A 17,524-nucleotide genomic window follows, 5' to 3' on the forward strand; every position below is an offset into this window, starting at 1 on the left:
TACTGACCGGTCCAAATTACCTCGATTGGCTAAGAAATTTGAAAATCGTCTTGAACTCGGAAAAGATTGCATACACACTTGATGAGTCGCCCCCTGATACGGCTCCGACTGATTGTAGCCCTGAGGAGCTACAAACTTACAAGGATTGGTGTGACCATGACTTGAAAGCCAAGTGTTATATGCAGGCTTCTATGAATGATGAGCTTCAGCGACGTTTTGAGAGTGCAAAGCATGCAGCTAACATTCATTTGCATCTCAAAGAACTCTTTGGTGAACAAACACGCCCACTTCGACATGCGATTGTCAAGGAGCTAATCACTTTGCGCATGCGAGATGGGGCTTCGGTCCATGAGCATGGCCTGAAGTTGATTGGGCTCGTGGAGAAACTCGTTAGCATGGATCTTGTGCTACCAACTGAGTTGACCACAGACGTGTTGCTCTTGTCACTGCCTAGCTCATTTGATCCTTTTGTGGTGAATTTCAACATGAACAGGTTAGATCCAACCCTTGAGGAGTTGGTTAACATGCTTGTTACGTTTGAATCCACAATCAAGAAAGAGAAGCCGGTTCTTTATGTGGGATCTTCATCTGGTTCAAAGAATAGACCACATGGGAAAGGAAAGAAGCGTTCCTTCCAAGCTCCCAAAAAGAACGTGCCCTTGAAGAGGCAAGCTCCGAGTCACAATGTGGTAGCCACACCAGTTAAGGCTAACAAGACTAATGACGTCTGTCATCACTGTAAGAAACCTGGACATTGGAAGCATAATTGCAAGGAATATCTTGACCAGAATGGTTCTGGAAAAGGTATGTTCTACATTGAAGTAAACATTTCACTTAACTCTTCTTCTTGGGTATTGGATACCGGCTGTGGCTCACATCTCTGTAATGATTTGCAGGTGATGGCAAGAAGTAGGAGACTCAGAGATGGTGAGACCTTCTTGAGGATGGGCAATGGGGCAAGAGTTGCAGCCAAAGCTATTGGAGATGTTTACTTATTGTTGGACAATGATTTTAAATTATGTTTGAGAGATGTTTTGTTTGTACCAGATTTGGTGAAAAACATTGTTTCCATTTCTATGCTTGATAAAGATGGATATTCTTATTTATTTGGCAAAGGTGTTTGCAATATTTACAAGAATGAATGTTTAATTGGTACAGGACAATTGGAAAATGATCTCTATAATTTAAAATTAAAAGATATTCCTATGTATAATGTCCAAGAGATATCAACAACATCCAAAAGAAAACAAGATACTCTAAATCCAGCACACTTATGGCATGCTCGATTAGGTCATATATCTTTTAAAAGGATGAACAAGCTAGTGGGAGAAGGCATGTTTGATATGTCTGATATTAATTCTCTTACTACTTGTGAACCCTGTCTAAAAGGAAAGATGACCAAAATTCCCTTTAAGGGCCATGTGGAGCGAGCCAAGGGACTGTTGGATTTGATCCATACAGATGTGTGTGGTCCACTTAGCATCACCACTAAGCACGGACATTCTTACTTCATTACCTTTACCGATGACTTCTCTAGGTATGGGTATGTGTATTTGATGAAATACAAATCTGAAGCTTTTGAAAAATTCAAAGAATTCAAAAATGAAGTAGAAAAACAATTGGGACAAAGCATCAAGGCACTTCGATCGGATCGAGGTGGTGAGTACTTGAGTACTGAATTCCAAGAGTATCTTAGGGAGAATGGGATTCTCTCACAGTGGACTCCTCCTGGTACACCTCAGTTGAATGGTGTTTCAGAACGTCGTAATCGAACTTTGATGGACATGGTTCGGTCTATGATGGGGTTCACGGAGTTGCCGCCATCCTTTTGGGGATACGCTCTTGAGACAGCGGCACTGTTGTTGAACAATGTCCATTCAAAGGCAGTTGATAAGACACCATATGAGATATGGATGGGAAAATCTCCAAAGTATTCTTATCTAAGAATATGGGGATGCCCTGCCTATGTGAAGCAGATAGTGGGAGATAAATTGGATGCTCGATCCATTTTATGCTACTTCGTGGGATATCCAAGGAATTCGGTTGGATATTATTTCTATCATCCCAAAGAAACAAAGGTGTTTGTTTCTAGGAATGCAACCTTCTTGGAGAAGGAATTTCTATTGGATAGAAAATGGGAGATGATAGAACTCGAAGAAGTTCGAGAAACACCCACGATTATGGAACCCACACCCGAACAGCCAAAAGAGGAGATACAAGCTCCTAGAAGATCCGAGAGGATCTCAAGACCACCTATGAGGTATGGTCTGCTTCTTGAAGAGGGCCAAGATGAGTCTGACCATGGATGTGATCCAAGGACCTTCAAGGAAGCATTGTCTGATGCCGATTCATCCAAGTGGCTTGAAGCTATGGAATCTGAGATGAATTCCATGTATTCGAACCAAGTGTGGAATCTTGTGGATCCACCTGAAGGAATTGTTCCTATAGGGTGTAAATGGATTTACAAGAGGAAGCTTGGGACGGATGGGAAGGTTCTGACCTTCAAGGCTCGATTGGTGGCAAAAGGTTATACTCAAAGGCAAGGAGTTGACTTTGAAGAAACTTTTTCTCCAGTCGCAATGTTCAAGTCCATAAGGATATTGCTTGCCATTGCCGCATGGTATGACTATGAAATATGGCAGATGGATGTGAAGACAGCTTTTCTTAATGGGGATATTAAGGAAGAAATTTACATGACTCAACCTGAAGGGTTCACATCTATCGGAAGTGAGCATAAAGTATGCAAACTTCAGAGATCTATCTATGGTCTCAAACAGGCATCTAGGAGCTGGAACCTCAGATTTGATGGTACAATCAAAGAGTTTGGGTTTACTAAGAATCCTGAGGAACCATGTGTGTATAAGAAGGTCAGTGGGAGTGCTGTGACATTCCTGATACTTTATGTTGATGACATTCTACTCATTGGGAATGATGTAGGAATGTTGCAATCAACTAAAGTATGGTTATCGAGTAAGTTCTCGATGAAGGACTTGGGTGAAGCATCTTTTGTATTGGAAATACAAATCTATCGGGATAGATCGAAAAGATTGCTTGGTCTCACCCAGTCCACATACATTGATACCATCGTGAAGAGGTTCTCGATGGATGAGTCTAAAAGAGGACATCTACCAATGTGTCATGGCGTGTCTCTATCCAAGTCCATGTCTCCCAAAAATGATGCAGAGATAGAGACGATGACACGCATTCCATATGCATCTGCAATTGGTAGTATCATGTATGCGATGATATCTACACGTCCTGATGTGGCCTTTGCGCTTAGTATTACAAGTAGATATCAATCGAGCCCTGGTCTTCCACACTGGAAAGCTGTGAAAGACATTCTCAAGTATTTGAGAAAGACTAAGAATATGTTCTTGGTTTATGGGGGTGGAGAACTAAAATTGGAAGGCTATACCGACTCTAGCTTCCAAAGCGATGTTGATGATTCGAAGTCAACTTCCGGTTTTATATTCATGCTCAATGGTTCTGCTGTTTGTTGGAAGAGTTCCAAGCAAAATAGCACTGCGGATTCAACCACTGAGGCAGAATATATTGCTGCATCCGATGCTGAAAAGGAAGCTGTTTGGATTAGGAATTTCGTCCAAGAGTTGGGCGTTATTCCTAATGAAGTTGATCCAGTCCCGGTGTACTGCGACAACACTGGTGCAGTTGCTCAAGCAAAAGAACCAAGGTCTCATCAGAAATCCAAACATGTACTGAGAAAATACCACATCATCCGAGAAATTGTGGAACGAGGAGATGTCTTGTTAGACAGAGTCGCCTCCGCAGATAATGTTGCTGATCCGCTAACTAAGCCTTTACCAGGACCATTGTTTGAAAAGCATCGCGAATCAATGGGTTTGAAGAATATGGGTAGTTGGCTCTAGTGCAAGTGGGAGATTGTTAGAGTAGGTGCCCATCGAGCCAATGTGTTGGCCGATGGTCCTTGAGAGAACTCTTGTATGACAATCTTTATTTTAATAATATTTGACATTATTTAATTTGGCACATCTTTATCTTTATACCCATGCTAGCTGCATAGATAAAGCCCTTGAATATACAAATAGTAGAAAGAATATGAGATGGTCATGTGATGACTATCATGAAACTCATATTTGGAATACTGTATATTCTAAACTGTTCCTAGTCGATTCAGCCGCCATTAAGAAGGATAAAAGCCGCTCGAGCTTGAGACTAGTATTTGCGATGTGAGTACCATGTTTCATTGGTAGAGGACATGGAGATGTCCAAGCATGCAAATAGGTGCTCCTTGTAGAGTGCACTGAACAACCCTCCCTAAAGGATTTTCCAAGTGGTTCTCACTTATCGAGTGGAGAAGTCCTAGTTTATGGTTGTACACCATTAGTCCTATAACCCGGGACAACATGGAGACTCTATATGCTAGTGCTTCACTTTGACTTGTTTACCGACTCATCTGGAGTCATCTGGTGGCAATGTTGGGTGTTGTGACGAAACATATAGGAGTCAATGCATTGTAGTCGGGGATTCACCGCTTACCTACGGGTATGGATATCCTATGTTATATCATGCATACGTAGCTGAAATCTCTGATCAGAGTAAGTGGTAATTAAGAAAGGAGTTTCTTGAATTACACTTTTGATGCAACTACGACATGACACATAGTTATCGATTCAATGACAACTCTCGATAAACCAATGGTTGTCGAATCGGTCGGGATATATGAGTTGAAGGGACCGTACTGTACGCTAACCATAATTGATTGGTTCTTGCAGGCACTATCATTTGATACCTAGGGAGTCATGTAAACAATGCTGCTAGATGTTTACATGACTGGTTGGGTACTATCAGACTTGAGTTTTCTGACGTTCTTATTATCAATGTGTTGATTAATAAGAATGGAGCTATCTAGGGTATGCTTATATAAGGGACTTGTTGATCCTGAATCACATGGAGATGTGAACCCACTGCTAGTTGTATCAGTGAACCATTGAGGGTCACACAAGTACTAGCTTTCTAGATCCCGTTGAGATTAAAATAAGTTCAATGTGTTGAACAACTTATAAAGGAGTTTATAAGTAAAATAAATTAGAAGTTTGACTTCTAAATTGGAGAATGAATGGAATAAGTAACTTTTAATTTGTGAATGTGTTCCAAGATTAAAAGTTGACTTAAAATAATTAGTTTATGAAAATGGTGATTTTTTAAACTATTATTTTGAACTTAGTTAATTAATTCAAGTGTTTAATTAATTTAACACTAGTAGACATTTTAATGTACAAATAATTAAATTAATTCAAGTGTTGAATTAATTAAACACTATTGAGTCTAGTAGAGCTCAAATTAATATAGTGTTGTATAATTATTGATACTAGTGGACTTGAATGAGTTCAAGTTAAATTTAATTAATTGATTAAACTTAAATGGGTTTAGGTTTAATAATTAATTAAAAATAAGTTCAAATTACATTTAAATATATATATTTATATATGTATATATATATAGGCGTGTATATATATATATATATATATATATGATATATATATGTGTGTGTATGGAATTTGAAGGGTTGTAAGATGGTTTGCAATTTTCCATGCATGCCTTGCAATTTTCCATGCATGGCTTAATTGTACTCATTAATCCCTCTTCTTTAATATATTATTTGGAATAATATATACACACATACAATTCATTCCATTCCAAGGGTTGAAGTGGCCGAAACCTTCTCCAAGTTTTCCTCCAAAATTTTCTTTCATTTTTGTGGGAGAAGGAAAAGAAAATCTCAATGAAAAATTCTCTAAATATTCTAGTGCATATTTAGAGTGGATTTAGATCGTCTAGTCGTGGACCTAATTCGGAGGCTCGAATAGTTGAATCCATATTGAGCAAGGAGTGCTCTTGGAAGCTTGTAGATTAAGTCTACCATTTTCAAGAGCCTAGTTGTTTATCAACTTGGTTGGAGCCATAAATCAATCTTTGAGATTGATAGGTAAAATTCAAAACACCCTATGGTTGTTTGAGTTTTTGAATACTACACAAGTGTTCGGATTTCTTGTATTAAAATTTTTATATTTCCGCTGCGTTTCCGGGCACGAGTTAACTGATCCCCTTCAGGTTGTGCTAACTGAATTCCCATGTCACGTAGAACTCCAACTATCCACACTACTTCACATGTTACATTGGCCATCGCCCTGTATTCTGCCTCCGCAGACGATCTTGAGACTGTCGTTTGCTTCTTTGTTTTCCAGGATACCAAAGACTCTCCAAGTTTAATGCAATAACCTGTAATTGATCTTCTAGTCATAGGACATGTTCCCCAATCAGAATCACAAAATGCCGATAATTCAAGTTTACTGGCTGCTGATAATAAAATCCCTTGGCCTGGTGTTGATTTTAAGTATCTCAACACCTTTGTTGCTGCATCCATATGAGAAGCCTTTGGGCTCTTCATAAATTGACTCAAGGTTTGCACCGCAAAACAAATATCTGGTCTAGTAACTGTGAGATATATAAGACGACCAACCAATCTTCTATAAGAACTTGGATCATCCAACAAAGGATCAACCGTATCTTCTTGTCCAGAGCTATCATCAAACTCCTTAGATGTAAATCTGACATTTTACTCCATGGGAGTATCACTAACCTTTGAACCCAATAGCCTTGCATCTGTTATAAGTTCTAAGGCATATTTTCGTTGGTTCAAACAGATTCCATGCTTTGATCTAGCCACTTCGATACCTAGAAAATATTTCAAAGTTCCCAAATCCTTAATCTTGATATTGGAATGTAAATGCTTCTTCAGAGTAATGATTGAATCCTCATGATTTCCTGTTATGACTATGTCATCAACATAGACCAACAACAGTGTGATGAATGTGCCATTTTTCTTAACAAACAAGGAATGATCATGAGAAGACTGCTGAAAACCAGCTTCTGTCACAATAGATGCAAATTTGATATTCCACTGTCGTGATGCTTGCCTAAGACCATATAAGGATTTCACCAACTTACACACTTTGGGCTTCCCAAACTCCCCCTCACTTCAAATTCCCTGATGAGACTCCCCCTGAATTCGAAGACCAGGAGGTAAGACCATATATATCTCCTCATCAAGATCACCTTGAAGAAAGGCATTGGTGACATCCATTTGATATAAAGGCCAACAAAATATTGTAGCCACACTAAGCAAGCAATGGACAGTGGTAAGCTTAGCAACCGGGGAAAAAGTATCATGAAAATCAACACCAAAAAGCTGCGTATAACCCTTAGCCACAAGCCGGGCTTTAAATCTATCCACACGACCATCAGCATGATACTTAATTTTGTAAACCCATTTATTTCCAATAGGGATCTTACCAGGTGGCAAATCAACTATCTCCCAAGTATGATTATTAGCCAAAGCGAGCAACTCATGATCCATAGCTTGTTTCCAACGAGGATCAAGCAATGCTTCTTGGTAGGTGGAAGGTTCTTTGTTAGCAGAAATGGACGTGAGAAAAGCTTTATAAGAAGGAGAAATATGTGAGTAAGAAAGATAATTGGAAATGGAATGGGGCAAAGTAGAACAAATGAAATCCTGAGTCCAAAGAGGCGACTTAGGAACTCGGGTGGAACGGCGAGGGGAAAGTGGAGGCAAAGTAGAGGGAGGAACAGAAGGAATAGGTAGGGATGCAGAGGGCTGGACATGGTCAAGAAAAATAGGAGCATCCTCAGGAAATATGGGAGAAGAAGGAGCAGACTGTGCAAAAGGAAAAATAGTCTCAAAAAAATGAACATCTCTGGAAACAAAGAATTTGTGTGTGCTAAGATTCTGTAGCTTATATCCCTTTTGAGTGGGAGAATACCCAAGAAAGACACAAGCAGCAGCTCGAGTAGACCGAAGACCCGAAGTTGAGAATAAGAAGGTGAATGACCAGTTAAGACTTCAAATGGAGTCTTATTCGATAAAAGAGGTGTTGGAGTACGATTGATAAGATAGACAGAAGTGAGAACACAATCTCCCCAATATTTATGTGGAAGAGAAGCTTGAAACTTCAAAGAACGAGCAATATTGAGAATATGACGATGTTTGCGTTCAACAAGCCCATTTTGTTGAGGTGTATATGGGCAAGAACTTTGGTGAATTATCCCCAAGGACAAGAATAGCTCTTTACATTCTCTTTGAAAAAATTCGTTGGCATTATCAGTTCGAATAGTGTTGATAGTGGTAGAAAATTGATTACGAATGAGAGCCAGAAAACCTTTTATTTTAGAAAGCACATCTAACTTGGAATGCATGAGGTACACCCAAGTGCTTCTCGTGTAATCATCCACTATAGTAAGAAAATATCTCTCCCCATTATATGTTGGATTATTAAAAGGACCCCATACATCCATGTGAACTAGCTGGAAAATATGACTAGAATCACTGGATCGTTTGGAAGGAAATGAAACACGAGTTTGTTTGGAAATAGGACAAACAGAACAATGTTGTAAATCAAAATGAGATGACATAAATGCAATAAACGCATTCGAGTTACAAATATATGGCCAAGTCTTTGATGCCAAAGAGTGCCTTTATTGACATCATTACAAGTTGTATTATTTACTGCAGATAGTAAAGAAGTACAAGGTGGAAGAACTAAGTATTTTGATGAATAACTAATATTTCCAGCAGAAGGTTGGAAACTCGAACAATTGAGGAAGTATAGACCATTTTTCTCTCTACCAATCCCCAGGATCCTCCCACTTGATAGGGCCTGAAATACACACAAATAGGGATAGAATGTGACAAAGCAGTGATGAGCTTTAGTAAACTTAGAAACAGAAAGTAGATTATATTGAAACTCAGGGACAAACAGGACATTGGATAGGGATATGGATTCATTTAAAACAACAGTGCCTATACGAGTGACCTTGGTGGAACTATCATTTGGCAATTGAATTGACCCTGTTGTATCAGTATAGGATCTAGAGTTGCATAGCAAACTTTGTTGGCCAACCATATGATCATTTGCACCTGTGTCAATAATACATTGAGAATCTAAACTGTTGGCACAAGAGGAATGATTACCTGCCATATTTGCAGAGACAATGTTCTCATGATTCTCCATATGATCCTTTTCCAGAAGCTTCAATATAGCAGCATATTGATCAGCAGTAAAAAATGTGCCTGCCAATTGGGAGGATCTAGGTGGTTCTTCTTCCTCAGATTTAGCCACAGAAACATTAGCTTTCCCAAACTGCCTACCACGTTCCATTCCATCCTTACCAGGTCTTGAATTATGTCCTTTACCTGATCCTTTATGCAATCTGTGTCCATGTAGTAGCCCGTACCCTAATTGAGTAATCAAAGGATTAATGCTAATTAAATAAATTGGGTATCGGACGGATCGGAAGCTCCGAAGGCACGATCGGAAGCTCCGATGAGCGATCGGAGGCACCGATGATATTACGTCATTCATGACGTGTGGTTAGATCGGAAGCTCCGATCAGGACCGGAAGCTCCGATCACCCCTATCCGGATTCAACAAGTGATATTTTGACACGTGGCAGATCAGGATCTTCGGAAGCTCCGATGGCAGGATCGGACGTTCCGATCGAGGTTCGGACGTTCCGATCGGGGATCGGAAGTTCCGATCGTTGTCTATAAATAGAAGGCCGAGGCTTCACTTTCATTTGCCAATTCCGAGTTTTCCTTTCTATTCTAGTCCTTTTGGAGCTATTCTAGTCTTCTTAGGCTTGGCCCGGAGGTCGGCAAGGCGTTCGATAGTCGTAGCGGAGTTGTGCCCAAGTTCTGGAGGCATCGACATCAAAGGGCTAACGACGGACGAAGGTATAGCTTTTGCATCCTATAAATATTTAGGAGTATGCAATAGCTTAGTTAAGGCTTTTAGAGCACTTTAATGATAGTAGTATCATTTGGCAGTGTAGAGCAGACTATAGGCGTGGACCTAGAGTTGGTAGAGCTTGCACTGTATTGAGGTACGGAAGTACTGTTCGAGATATCCTGACTGAGTATGCATGTATTATGTGACTGCATGATTTATATGCCATGATATTATGCTGCATTCATTTGCATCTTGCTGTATCTCTTTCGAGATGTCTGTTAGTAGGGTTGTACCCTATCCTGTTAGTGGATGGACTTCCATCAATTTGGGTACGGCGTATCCACGGTTATCTCGGTATGGGAGCCACCTCCTGAAGCGACGGCACAGCGTGCTACATACCAGGGCTCGGTCTGTCTCTGTTATCTGATCCTTGACCTCGAGTCTATAGGGAGTTCACTTTGCATGCATGTATACTCATACTCTCGTACTGAGCATTTTATGCTCACGTCTCGTACTCTGTGTTTCTGGACACCCTATTCCATGGGGCAGGTTTGCGATTGGACGAGGAGGGTGGATCCAGGAGGGGCTAGTCAGTGGTTGGCCAGCTGGAGCTTCGTCTAGGTTTTATTACTGTTGTTTGGGTTTATACAACTATTCGATTTGGTTGTATATTATTTGGATAAATTACAGATTCCTTTACTTGGGATTGTATAATATTTATAGTTTCCGCAGTTTTATTCTGATATCTGTTTAATTAAGTTAATTGCATGCCTAAGTTCTGTTTAGTAGGTGATCCAGGTAAGGGTCACTACATTTATGGTATCAGAGCCTGCAAAAGAATTCTTGGGATTTAGTCTCATCATGAGGTATTTTTGTAGATGGCAAATCGTGACGACCGGAGTTCTCATGGAAGTGTTGGTGGGCGTTGGGGTGATGCCGACCGGGAGCCTCGTCGAGAACGGCGTCATCGTCATCATGACGATGAGCGTTTCACTGTGCGTCGATTCTTAGCTATGGTTCCTAAGCCCTTAGTTGGAGGTGAGTCTCCGGAGGATGCGGAGAACTGGTTAGACCGCATGGAGACGACTTTTTAGACTTTCCAATGCACCGAGGAGCAGAAGGTGGGACCCTTGGCTATCTTCTGGATGGGCGTGCGCGCAGGTGGTGGAGGTTTACTTCTGCACCTTTTGTTGCGGCAAGAGGAGTGGCCACCTGGGCCGAGTTCTGCACAGATTTCCAAAAGCGGTATTTTCCTCCTTCACTCCGACAGTCGAAGGCAGGCGAGCTACTGAGTCTGCGACAAGGAGCCATGTCTATTGATGAGTATCAGCAGAGGTTCTTTGATCTGCTATCCTATTGCCCCAAGATTGCTGATAGCTCAGAGATGAAGTATAATCTGTTCCTTCAGGGCCTTAACCCTGAGATCCATGACCGTGTGGCGGTTGGCGACGACATGTCCTACGAAGGTTTGGTGAGCCGTTGTCACCAGGCGGAGGACAGCATTCGGCGAAACAGGTCTTTCCCTCAGTCGAGGCCTGCTAGTTCTTTGGGTCCCCGTGCCCAATATTTTAAGAAGTCTGGATCTTCTTCTTCCTCTGGTTATGGAGGTGTTGTCCGTTACGGTAAGAAGGACAAGTGTGATCACTGTGGGAAGAACCATCCATCCGATAAGTGTCGTAGAGCTTCTGGAGCTTGTTTCCTTTGTGGAGAGACTGGTCATATCCGGAGAGATTGTCCACTATCTGGGGGAGGCGGTTCTGGATCTGGTTCAGGATCTGGTTCTCAGGCCACCGTACAGCAGAGGTCGCAGGGACAGTCTGCTGGGAGTTTTCATTTGAGGCCACGAGCTTCTGGCCAGGTGTTTGCCCTGAGACATGATCAGGAAGTGGAGTAGAATGAGAAAGTCATCGCAGGTACATTTCTGCTTTATGGTATACCTGCTGTTGTACTTATTGACACTGGTGCATCTCATTCCTTCATTTCTGCACGTTTTGTTAAGAGGCATAAGTTACCATGCATTGCACTAGACGTAGTGATGTCTATTTCTACTCCGACGGGCCAATCTGCTTTGGCTAAGCGTCTAGTGATGGGTTGCCCTTTAGAGTTTGAGGGTAACATTTTGATTGCGAATCTCATGGTCCTGGCGATGGACGACTTTTATTGCATTCTGGGAATAGATATGTTGACTACCTATCGAGCTTCAGTGGACTGCTATCAGAGATTAGTACGCTTTCATCCGAAGGGGAGTGAGAGTTGGTTTTTCTATGGTGAGGGAGCGCGACCTCTGATGCCTTTGGTATCAACTTTGAGAGCCTGTCGAGCTCTAGAGTCTGGCGGGGAAGGCTACCTTATCTATGCAGTTGATTTGTCCGCTGAGAGTATTGGGATAGAGAGCATTCCTGTTGTGGATGAATTTCTAGATGTATTTCCTGATGAGATTCCGGGTTTTCCTCCTGCTAGGGAAGTCGAGTTCGGCATAGAGTTGATGCCGGGTACTTCGCTTATTTCTAGAGCACCGTATCGTCTGGCTCCGTCAGAGATGCGTGAGTTGAAGAATTAGCTACAGGATCTTTTGGACAAGGGGTACATTCGTCCTAGTGTATCTCCTTGGGGAGCTCCTGTTCTCTTCGTGAAGAAGAAGTATGGGTTGATGCGGCTGTGCATTGACTATCGGCAGCTGAATCGAGTCATTGTGAAGAACAAGTATCCGTTGCCTCGTATTGATGACTTGTTTGGTCAGCTGCAGGGCACGTCAGTTTACTCCAAGATTGACTTTAGATCTGGGTATCATCAGTTGAGAATCCATGATCAGGACGTAGCCAAGACTGTATTCCGTACTCGCTATGGGCATTACGAGTTCCTAGTGATGCCATTTGGTTTGACTAATGCGCTGGCTATATTCATGGATCTGATGAACCGTGTCTTCAGGGAGTATTTGGACAAGTTTCTTGGTGTATTCGCGTAATACGGAAGAGCATGTTTCTCACTTGCGGTTGGTACTGCAGACTCTTCGAGATGAGCAGTTGTACGCTAAGCTGAGTAAGTGTGAGTTCTGGATGGATAGAGTGGTCTTTCTTGGCCATATCATATCCAAGGAGGGGATTTCTGTTGATCCAAGCAAGATTGAAGCGGTACTTAATTGGTCGCGTCCGACGACAGTTGCTGAGATCCGTAGTTTTCTGGGTCTAGCAGGGTATTATCGTCGCTTCATTCTGAACTTCTCTCAGTTAGCTCGACCGTTGACGCAGCTTACCCTCAAGGGTGTGGATTTCGAGTGGTCCTCCGAGTATGAGGAGAATTTCTGTGAGCTTCGACGGCGGTTGACTTCTGCGCCAGTGTTGGCATTACCGTCAGGATCTAGAGGGTATGTGGTATACACTGATGCTTCTCTTCAGGGGTTAGGTTGTGTTCTGACTCAGAATGGGCATGTGATCGCATACGCTTCTAGACAGTTGAAGCTTCACGAGGACAACTATCCAGTCCACGATTTGGAGTTAGCAGCCATTGTGTTCCCTTTGAAGATCTGGCGTCATTATCTGTATGGCGAGAAATTTGAGATCTTCACCGACCATAAGAGTCTCAAGTATTTGTTCACTCAGGCGGAGTTGAACATGAGGCAGAGACGTTGGATGGACTTGCTTAAGGACTATGATTTCGAGATTAAGTACCATCCGGGAGCTGCTAATATCACCGCTGACGCCTTGAGTCGCAAGGTGCGACTATCCGCACTTCAGACTTGTTCGATGTCTAGTGCGATCAGTGATTGTTGTACTTCAGGTTATACCTTCAAGCGTAAGAAAGGTATGCAGAGTATCCAGATGTTTGCAATATTATCTGAGCCAGCCTTGTATTCGCGGATCCGAGATGCTCAGATGACTGATTCGAAGACCCAGTGTTTAGCTCGTCTAGCTAACGAGGGTAGCTCGTCTGGATTTCATTATCAGTCAGATGGTTTTCTGTGTTTGTCTGGTAGGCTTATGATTCCACAGGATGAAGAGTTGCGAGAGGAGATTTTGTCTCAGGCACATCGCACTAAGTTGACTATTCATCCTGGGAGCAACAAGATGTACAAGGATCTACGTACTCGTTTTTGGTGGAAGGGAATGAAACGCAATGTTTATCAGTTTGTTTCGAGATGTTTGGTATGTCAACAGGTTAAGGCAGAGCACCGACGACCTGGAGGATTGCTTCATAGTCTGCCTATTCCTGAATGGAAATGGGAGTTTATCACAATGGACTTTGTGACCCATTTGCCGGTATCCCCGAGGAACTGTGATGCTATCTGGGTTTTGGTGGACCGACTCACCAAGTCAGCGCATTTCATTGCCTATAGCCGAGAGTACTCTGTGGATCGTATGGCACGGATGTACATTCAGGAGATCATTCGACTTCATGGAGTGCCTGTAAGCATTGTCAGCGATCGGGACCCCAGGTTCACTTCTAGATTTTGGGGGAGTGTTCAGCGTGCGATGGGTACTACTCTCAGTTTGAGTACTGCCTATCATCCGGAGACTGATGGTCAGTCAGAGCGCACTATCCGTACTTTAGAGGATATGCTTAGAGCGTGCGTCATGAATTTTGGTTCAGCCTGGCAGGATCATTTGCCGTTGATCGATTTCGCGTACAACAATAGCTATCATACTAGTATTGGGATGTCACCTTTTGAGGCGTTGTACGGACGACGTTGTCGTACCCCACTCTTCTGGGAAGAGGTGGGGGAGAGATAGGCTGAGGGACCGGAGTTTATCCAGCAGGCGATAGACATTGTTGATCAAATCAAGAAACGGATTAAGACTGCACAGGATCGTCAGGCCAGCTATGCTAATATCAAGCGTAGGCCTTTGCAGTTCGACGTCGGGGAGAAAGTGTTTATGAGAGTGTCACCTTTCCGCAAGATTCTCAGATTTGGCCTTAAGGGCAAGTTGTCTCCCAGGTTTATCGGTCCGTTTGAGATCTTGGAGAGCATTGGCGATTTGGCTTATCGACTAGCTTTGCCACCGCATCTATCCAGTATTCACGACGTGTTCCACGTATCTCTGTTGCGACGGTATGTGGCGGATGAATCTCATATTCTGCAGCGGTCTGAGGTTCAGGTGAACAAGGATTTGACTTATGTTGAGAAACCTCTTCGTATCCTGGATTATAAGGATAAGGTTTTGCGGAACAAAGTCATTCCTTTGATTTTAGTTCAGTGGCAGCGCCGAGGCACTGAGGAAGCTACTTGGGAGCTTGAGGACAGGATGCGTGAAGACCATCCTGAGTTGTTTTGATTTTATTCTTTAGTTGTATTCAGTTGCAAACTCTGTAAACGTTGGATTTGAATAAAGAATATTTCTTATTTCTGTATTTCATTCGGTACTTAAGATCTGATTTCGAGGACGAAATATCTTAAGTGGTGGAGAATGTAGTAGCCCGTACCCTAATTGAGTAATCAAAGGATTAATGCTAATTAAATAAATTGGGTATCGGACGGATCAGAAGTTTCGAAGGCACGATCGGAAGCTCCGAACAGGATCGGAAGCTCCGATGAGCGATCGGAGGCACCGATGATATTACGTCATTCATGACGTGTGGTTAGATCGAAAGCTCCGATCAGGACCGGAAGCTCCGAGCACCCCTATCCGGATTCAACAAGTGATATTTTGACACGTGGCAGATCAGGATCTTCAGAAGCTCCGATGGCAGGATCGGACGTTCCGATCGGGGATCGGAAGTTCCGATCGTTGTCTATAAATAGAAGGCCGAGGCTTCACTTTCATTTGCCAATTCCGAGTTTTCCTTTCTATTCTAGTCCTTTTGGAGCTATTCTAGTCTTCTTAGGCTTGGCCCAGAGGTCGGCAAGGCGTTCGATAGTCGTAGCGGAGTTGTGCCCAAGTTCTGGAGGCATCGACATCAAAGGGCTAACGACGGACGAAGGTATAGCTTTTGCTTCCTATAAATATTTAGAAGTATGCAATAGCTTAGTTAAGACTTTTAAATCACTTTAATGATAGTAGTATCATTTGGCAGTGTAGAGCAGACTATAGGCGTGGACCTAGAGTTGGTAGAGCTTGCACTGTATTGAGGTACGGAAGTACTGTTCGAGATATCCTGACTGAGTATGCATGTATTATGTGACTGCATGATTTATATGCCATGATATTATGCTGCATTCATTTGCATCTTGCTGTATCTCTTTCGAGATGTCTGTTAGTAGGGTTGTACCCTATCCTGTTAGTGGATGGACTTCCATCGATTTGGGTCCGGCGTATCCACGGTTATCTCGGTATGGGAGCCACCTCCTGAAGCGACGGCACAGCGTGCTACATACCAGGGCCCGGTCTGTCTCTGTTATCTGATCCTTGACCTCGAGTTTATAGGGAGTTCACTTTGCATGCATGTATACTCATACTCTCGTACTGAGCGTTTTATACTCACGTCTCATACTCTGTGTTTCTGGACACCCTATTCCATGGGGCAGGTTTGCGATTGGACGAGGAGGGTGGATCCAGGAGGGGCTAGTCAGTGGTTGGCCAGCTGGAGCTTCTTCTAGGTTTTATTACTGTTGTTTGGGTTTATACAGCTATTCGATTTGGTTGTATATTATTTGGATAAATTACAGATTCCTTTACTTGAGATTTTATAATATTTATGGTTTCCGCAGTTTTATTCTGATATCTGTTTAATTAAGTTAATTGCATGCCTAAGTTCTGTTTAGTAGGTGATCCAGGTAAGGGTCACTACAGTCCAGGAGGATATCCTATCAATCTGTAGCAATTCTCCTTATTATGTCCAGGCCAATTGCAATGTTCACAGCAAACATTGCTCTTTCTTTTATCTTGAGCAGAGTAAAAGACAGATGTCGGGAGGTCAGGAGATACACTAGATAGATTGCGATGCGACTCTTCTTGTGAGATAATAGCAAATGCATGACTGACAGTTGGAAGTGGAGTCATCATCAAAACATGACTACGAATCAAAGCATAACTCTCATTCAGTCCCATAAGGAATTGAAGTAACTTGTGTTGCTGCTCATACTCAACAAATTTCATTGCAGATTCACACTTACACGACGGCAATGTCACCATAGAAGAATACTCATCCCACAGTTGTCTAAGTTTCGAGAAATAGACTGAAATCGTACTATTACCTTGAACCAGACGTCCAATATCTCGATGAAGTGTGAAGATCCTCGATCCGTGTACTTTGTCAAATCTTTCCCGTAGATCTTCCCATACTATCAGCGCCTCTGTTGAATACACAATTCCAGCAAATATCTCCTTAGAAATAGAGTTCATAATCCATGATAGAACGATCGCATTACACCTTTCCCACTACAATAAGGTGTCCGATTCAGGATCTGGCTTCTTACAACTTCCATTAATGAATGCGATCTTATTTTTAGCTCGAAGCGCAATTAACATTGCACGACTCCAGATTCCGTAATTCTCAGTCCCGATCAAGTGTTCAGTGATCAAATTGAGTCCTGATGTATCAGATGGATTTATGTAGAGCGGATCCGCAACATCAAAACCTCCTGTGATCATTGTATTGATGAATTTGTTGGAAGAAATTGAATGAAATAAGAACAGAAGAATGCAGATGCAGATCTGAAAAAATAATTGATCAGCTATGATCGATCAACCTTGCTTTGATACCATGTTAAAACTGAAGAAAGAGGAACAAGTAATTGGCGATAAAAATATTCATCATTTTCTGTTGGAAGGAAAAATAAATTGTTCTGTACAATGCAAAGC

The 17,524-nt window shown here is 42.2% G+C and overlaps 1 protein-coding gene across 1 annotated transcript; it reads right to left on the reverse strand.

The window, feature by feature from the left end:
• Positions 1 to 16,507: 16,507 nt before the first annotated feature.
• LOC140862588 (uncharacterized) lies at positions 16,508 to 17,065 on the reverse strand. Its single transcript, XM_073265621.1, has one exon. It carries the CDS (start codon positions 17,063 to 17,065, stop codon positions 16,508 to 16,510), a length of 558 nt encoding a protein of 185 aa, XP_073121722.1.
• Between the last annotated feature and the right edge of the window lie 459 nt (positions 17,066 to 17,524).

This window comes from Henckelia pumila, chromosome 4 (assembly GCF_033568475.1).
Source record: "Henckelia pumila isolate YLH828 chromosome 4, ASM3356847v2, whole genome shotgun sequence".
Classification (NCBI taxonomy): Eukaryota; Viridiplantae; Streptophyta; class Magnoliopsida; order Lamiales; family Gesneriaceae; genus Henckelia; species Henckelia pumila.